Genomic DNA, 7,419 nt, shown 5'->3' on the forward strand with positions numbered 1-7,419 from the left:
AAAAGACAGTGAAATAATGTCTTGAGAATGGATGCACTTTTTGTAAAACATTTTCAGAAGATGGCCAGGAAAGGGGTCTGGTCTTGCACCAAGCACAAAGCACCCTGTGGATTCATCTGCAGGCTCTTTCCTTCACTGCAAGCTCAGGATGAACAATTTTATATCAGAAACCTCATGGGAATGAGGCATGGACCACCTGACATGCACCAAGCACCTTGGGAGAACTGCCTGTCCTGCCTTCCCTCTTAGCAGTGCATGTGCCATGCAATTCAGATATAAAATTTATTTCTGTGACCTGGTGTGTTACATTAGTGCCTGTGCTTGGCAATAAACACCTACTATATCCCGTCTCACATCCAGAAGGACGACGGGAACTTTAAAATAAAACATAGCATACATTCAGGATGACTAATACGTTCCCTGATGCTGGCTTACACAGAACATGTTTATTTTGTGACTGTCATTTAGACAATGTGACTCTGCATCCTTTGTGCTGGGCTTGGGGATGCAGACAGTGGAGACACAGCTGATCTCCGTGGGGGCAGTTGGGGAGCAGCCAGCACCGAGCACCCCCACGTCTTCCCAAAAATCCCCCACAGAGCTGCTCTGCAAGGGGCAGGGTGATCGTTATTAACACCGAGCATCTTTAATCACATCTAGGAAGGAGTCCATGAGTACCCCTGAAAGGGCTGTAGCCCTGGGACAATCCAGTCGAGGGCAACAGAGGCTTCTCATGGGCCAGGTAATAAAACCTGGTGCTCAGTTAGTCTCATGGGTCCTATCTGCTACTGGAGGATGATGGCAACACACTGAACCCATCGTACTTTTCAGTCTGTTGCTTTCTTGCCATTCCCTGGCCCCCTCCCTAAATGGCCATAACCATTACAGACCGCCACTACTTCAGCTCTTTGTATTCACCACTCACTGCCAGCGTGTACTTAAACCTGAGCTGGGCACATGGTGCCTACGTCTGGGTGAGAGGTGAGTTCTCCTGACCAAGCAAGCAGGTTTCCTTCACCAAAGCACTTTTGGTTAGCTAGTTTGATCATCTGCTAATGAAATATTTTTAAAATAAAAGCAAACTTCAACTGGTAAGAGCAGAAAACCACAACCACTGACTGATGAAAGCCTTTCTCTAAGACACAAAACACAAGACTACCCAATGGTGAGAGCAGAACACATGAATCCTGCTAGGGATTTCTTACGTCTCTTTGGCCCCTTCTGCAACACACAGGAAGGATGATCTTTAATGGTATCCCACAGACATGTTACTTATTACCTGATTTTTTTCTTTTTCTAAAAGATAAACAATAGTACTAGACCACTGCTGAATTACTGAAGAGTACTCTGAATTACCTGGAGCCAAGAATTAAGATATACATCAAATTTAGATCTTACATCCATTCTGGTTTGAGCTACTTTGGTTGGGTGGGATTAAAATCACACAAATATAATCTTTCTTTTCTCCCCCACCCAAAACCCAGACATGAGGAAAGATCTCCCCGGATCCTCCTTAACAATGGTAATGTTCCATTAGGAACATCATTTTCAGGAGAAGGCTCTGGAAAGACTGAGAAGATACGGAGTACACCTCTGTCACATCAGAGACAGCTCTAAGATCTGCTCGTGCTCTTCAGCTGTCTTCACTCAACCACCCGCTCAGAAAACAGATCGAGGTGCTTGCTAACTTAAACATAACTCGAAGAAAGAGAATTAACACAGTCCAGAGTCTTTACAGATCTCGAGTGCCAGGTTTTTACAGTGGCTGTAGAATGTAAACTGAAATCCAACTACCCCTGGCCTTGTGCTCACCTCCACATGGCACCTTCACTGACTTGCCATCATTGTTACCAGTAACTCCTGTACAACTGTGACACAAAAAGAGAAATAAAACGAGACACTTACCCTCCTTCAAAGATCTTGATCCTGACTGGCTCCCCTCTTTTGGTTACAAGAGTCTCTTCTTCTGATTTTCCTCTTTTATCCTCTTCCTTCTCAGCTCTAGTTATATCTTTTCGACCTTCATTAGAAAGGACCGAAGGCAAATGAACCTATCTCCCCAAAAGAGCAAAACAACCAATGATTACATACAAAATAACTCTAAGACAGGCACAGACCAAACAGCCTCAGAAAGAGCCAACAACCTACCGCACATGCCGCTCCTGACAGCTAAGTGCAGTAATTAGGACATCCTCTTAACAACCAGGCCTTCTGCTTCTGGATTTTGAGCCCTGCTGGTTATATTTACTGTGACTGCTTACAAGTTTTTAAATCATATAGCGGCTCAGTATTATCCAGCTCTTGCCAACTGGAAAAATGAGGCATAAAGAGAAGTGTCTTGGCTGGGGTCTCTCTGAGTGCGTGGTGAAGCCATAGGTCTCTGTTCCCAAAGCCACTGCTCTGTCCTTGGATAATCCTCTCTCTAATATACACATCTAAAAGCTCTAGAGAGGAGGCATCTGTAGAATTCATACATTTAACCTCAACCTTTGGGCTTCCCCCGCATACACACACATTCACACAAGTTTAGACTTTAGTCATCTAAACTTGATATAAACCACTTGACAGTCAAAGCTCTCGGGTGATTTCCTTCCATTCAGACTCTGTTGCCAAGGGCACAGTGCAGGGAAAGCCACAAAACCAACGGGAGAAAATAATCCTCAACCTCCCCAGATGTTCCCAGGGTAAAATTTGCTTTTCCACTGTTAAAACTGACACCCTTTATTTAGACCAAGGTTTAAGCCATGCACTGACATAGAATCATAGAATCACAGAATGGTTTGGGTGGGAAGGGACCTTAAACCCCATCCAGTTCCAACCCCCCTGCCATGGGCAGGGACACCTTCCACTAGACCAGGTTGCTCAAAGCCTCATCCAGCCTGGCCTTGGACACTTCCAGGGATGGGGCATCCACAGCTTCTCTGGGCAACCTGTCCCAGTGCCTCCCCACCCTCTGTGGGAAGAATTTCTTCCTGATATCCAATCTAAACCTCCCCACTTTCAATTTAAACCCGTTACCCCTTGTCCTGTCACTACAGGCCCTTGTAAAAACTCCCCCCCATCTTCCTTGTAGCCCTTCCCCCAGGTACTGGAAGTTGCTATAAGGTCTCCCTGGAGCTTCCTCTTCTCCAGGCTGAACAAGCCCAACTCTCCCAGCCTGTCCCCATGGCAGAGGTGCTCCAGCCCTCTGAGCATCTCCGTGGGCTCCTCTGGACTCGCTCCAACCAGTCTACATCCTTCTTACGCTGAGGGCTCCACCTCATCTAGCATGTTTAATGCTGTTCTAGTATATGGACCTAAACATTACAGCTGCCTCTCTAGCTCCACATGATGCAAAGGGATCTCTCCAAACCCAAACTGAAGTCTTGGAATGCTGTCCCCCTACAACCTAACAGTACAAATAACAGTGGTCTCCAAAGCTCTGAAAGAGGAAATCAGATTGCCTTTCACCCAGGTTATTTTTTACACAAGTGCATGAATATCTCTTAAGTTCAACTGAATTACCCATATCCTCGCTTTATATATAATTTATGGGAGCAGACTTGAGAGACCAGGGTTATTAGAGTGATTTTGGCCTGAAGGTAGCCAACAAACTGGCAGAAGTCTAAAGCAGACGTGGACACTCCTGACTCTTCACAGTTGCTGGAAAAAGGGTGATTCATCTGCCCTACCTTAGACACTTATCTTAAGGGGGGATGAATCACCCAAGAGGTGCCTCTTTGTCTCCCATGGTTATATGGGAAGCCAAAGAGTGACTAGCTCAAACTGAGACATGCAAAATTCAGTGGGATATAACCCAGACTCCACAGCACCGTGCTGCTGGTACCACCATCAGATTCTCAGCAGGAGGAGGGAGAGTCTCACAAAAAAGTAGCTTTGCAAAACTGAGGTCAAACATTTCAAATCTGCCCAGTAATTTCAGGAGCTCAGCTTAGAGCATTAAATGCACCCGGGACCGCTCTTTGCCCCTAGGTCCAGCTTGCATAGGTAGCCCACATCCACACCATCAGACCCACATACCCTTGCTAGATGCCTCCTGTGAATGGTCCCTTGTCCTGTCCTATCTCCCTAAATGTGCCCAGGAATTGCTTGGGAGAGGGCTATCATGCCAGGAGAGACCAGCACCTGGAACCATTTAAACAATTTCACAGCAGAAATGGTCTTGAGCTGGTGTCTCCGGGCATGGAGTTGTTTGTCCTTAGAGGAACTCAGTGGCAGGAGCCACACTGAGCACCTTCAAAAATTAACCCTTGGCAGATAGGACTTCAACTCCTGGTACAAGCTACACACTTGTGAGAGTGCTACTAATAACCTTCCCAGTTCAGTTCCTTATTTACTGAGGAATACAAAACAATTGACTTTCTAGATGTAGCATGAGGTTTATTTATTGCAACTTTTAAAAGCACAAAACATAGACAGATGAAAGGCACCAGAGAGCCAAAATCATACAGTCACTACTATCCCCTTTTACAATCTTGTTTAATTTACAAAGTGTGCAAGCCCGATACAGTGTAATTAGCCATCCCTACATGCACGCTGGAGCCTACAGTCACCTCGGAATTGATCTGCTCAGTAAATCCCACTAGTAATTTTAAAACCAAGCCAAGTACGTAGACAGTATATACACTACTACTGCTTGCTGGTAGCTTGCTGCATGCATAACTGTACAAAATACTAGAGCCGTTTCACATTTCCTGTTGTGTCGACTGACAACTTATAGTTACATAAAGAAGAAAATATTCAAAGGGAAATAGCTAGAGCAGAGTTAACTGAAGGCTGAACTTTCAGCCTTTGATGGATGCTACTGCTACGCAGCTTCTGTTAATCGCATCTTCCTGAGTAACCAGCAACGCTACTTCCTAATCTGTGCCACTCATTTGTATTTTAAAAACTTAACTGATGATTTTACTCCCACTGATCATCTCATTAAAAATTATTTCTCTGCTTGGCATGAAGTCAATTTATCTCCATTGAAATTAACATAATTTCTGCAAACCACACTCCTCTAAGCCGCAGGTATTAATATTAGATTTAGGCTACACCATTTTCTAGGTGAATTTGGCAGGACAAACTCTTTTGCAAACTGTACTGTGAAAACCTTAACTTTCACCACCAGTCAGCTTATAGGGTTTTGTCTAAGAGGTTTCTGAGTCTTTTGAGCAAATGCATGCAGTGAAATATGTATTTTGATGACTAAGGACTGAACCATTCCTGTCTAGAGCTTAACCTTTAACTTCAGGGTATGAGGGTCTCGTATTTCTGAAACACACACTTGGTGTGCATGTTAGCACCATGTCAAAGAGCAAAGCTCAGAGGAGCACAGGCACTTCTATCAGAGATTGAAATCAAGGATGGTATGACACCGTTCAGATAAAATCCTTTGAAAAAGAGTGCATAAATATCAAGCATTAGTGTGGTTATTGCACTGCACACGTAATTATCTGCCCCCATGTCCCTAGAAACTCTGGCTTTTGGATTTCTGCTGAAGAATGATGGAAATGCTGAATAGAAATAAAGATTTATTGAATCAATGTGACTCTACTGTGTATTTTAAGACATATTTATAAGCAGCAGCTGCAGCAGTGATTATGATAAATTTAATATTCAGAGTTCATTTCATGATACAGAAATAAAATGAATAATCCATCAATATAAATTGAGTTGAGATGAATATCAAATTGCAAAATCTTTAGAGCAATTCTGTTTGCTAATCTACATGAACATGATCTGGATTAAAGGTTTCTGTATGGTTCAGCATTAACCAAGAGGGGAAAAGTCTGGCCTCAAAATGAGATACATAACATTAGGCAGCTACCAGAAGTGTCTTAAAGATTTCTGTGCCCATACGGCCAACGTCTTCGGTGAGCTCTGCCCCTGTGAAGCTGTTTGCCTTGCTCCGCTTAACTTTAAAGACCAGGTATAAAATATCCTTAGATACCTGGAAAAGCAGGTAGCCAGATACGCACTTCAACTAAACGGACCAAATGACATGGTTGTTTTAACAAATCTCCATGTCTAACCTAGTGAGGCACTTTTATAAATGTCACTGCATGCCTTTACACTGCTTTGGAGGCCTAAATACACTTGCAAATCTCCCTTTAATATTTTTAAATACTTTTAGGCATGCCTCTCCATGTTCATTAATGTGAGATCAGTAGATGCACAACCAGACAGAATCCCATTTCCCCAAGGTAATCCTTTTTCATTTATAACATGCAAAATGTAGGGAATTATAACAGCATTTATATTAAAGAAAAAAAAAAAAGTTGTAAAGCTATTTGAATTATCAAGACAAATGCAAATCAAGTCTAATCCTTTGTGCTTGAGCAGTGGCAGTTCATGGTGCGGTGGTGATTCCTACATGCTCTTATGATTATAAGGCAAGTAGAAACTGGAGAACAGAAATATGGTGCATTGCCTTGGAGCAGGCTTGCCTTTTTTTTTTTTAATTACAGTGAATTTTAGTTTCTTCATTCTAAAAGCTTCACCGAGAACAAGTGCTTACCAAACTGAGAGGATGAATAAACTCCTATTAAACTAAGAACAGCAATTCCCCAGCCCTCGTCCCCCTCTTCCCATGTATCCAAATGGATGAGGAGAAATATATAGGATTGCATTACCTCTGTCATTTTTGGCTTCCTGGAGCTGGACGGGACAAGCCTGCCTGCCTCTGGACGTGGAGCAGTAGCCATGGTGTAGGTTTCCTTGCTCACCTTCTGCTTGGACCTCAGGAGGGACAGGGCTGCTTTAGTGGATATACCTGGGAGGTTGGGATTATACAAGCTAATACACCAGCTGGCATACACTGAAGACCGTCGATCAACTTGCTGGATGTGATTTGGCTTTATGTAGTTTAAATAGCACCAACTGACATTAGTGGTTGTGTGGAGACTGGGGAACTGAAGTACCTTCTTCATATCTCTACCTTCTCGAGACTTCATTGCACTATGAGTGACCTCAGGTGCAGACAGAGGTGCAGGGCTTGGAGGGTTTGGTGGAGACTGCTCCACCGGTTCTTTGGAGTCTTCTTTCTTCACGGGTTGCAAAGGTGCTTTGCTGAGGAACGGCTTACCAGCTGGTTGATTATACTCTTCCAGTGCCTCAAAACTTGGAGAACCTGAATGGGACACAGCTTGCTGCAAAGTACTTGGGATTTCCTTTGGCTCTGACTGCTCTACGGACAAACCAGGTGGTGTTTCAACCTCGACCCTGCCTTGGCTTTCTGCAAGAAAGTGAGATTTATCCTGCTTTTTCCCCTCCTCTATTGCACTGGGTGGCTTCACCACCTCCAACTTCTCTTCTGCTTCAGACATCTCCTCCTCTTTCACTCTCTTTTGCTGTTGTGTTTCCATTGTCAGCTCCAAACTACCAGCTGGAGAGAGCATCCTTTTACTTCCACCAACTGTTGATGTGCCCCCT

The 7,419-nt window shown here is 43.9% G+C and overlaps 1 protein-coding gene across 1 annotated transcript; it reads right to left on the reverse strand.

The window, feature by feature from the left end:
- Positions 1 to 6,470: 6,470 nt before the first annotated feature.
- LOC104516622 (transcription factor HIVEP3-like) lies at positions 6,471 to 7,041 on the reverse strand. Its single transcript, XM_010161023.1, has one exon. It carries the CDS (start codon positions 6,939 to 6,941, stop codon positions 6,471 to 6,473), a length of 471 nt encoding a protein of 156 aa, XP_010159325.1. The 5' UTR covers positions 6,942 to 7,041.
- Between the last annotated feature and the right edge of the window lie 378 nt (positions 7,042 to 7,419).

Source organism: Eurypyga helias, unplaced genomic scaffold, assembly GCF_000690775.1.
Source record: "Eurypyga helias isolate BGI_N326 unplaced genomic scaffold, ASM69077v1 scaffold21710, whole genome shotgun sequence".
Lineage (NCBI taxonomy): Eukaryota > Metazoa > Chordata > Aves > Eurypygiformes > Eurypygidae > Eurypyga > Eurypyga helias.

Excerpts from the sequence above, each read along its gene's own strand:
- LOC104516622 (XM_010161023.1), bottom strand. The coding sequence starts at position 6,941 with ATGAAGTCTCGAGAAGGTAGAGATATGAAGAAGGTACTTCAGTTCCCC.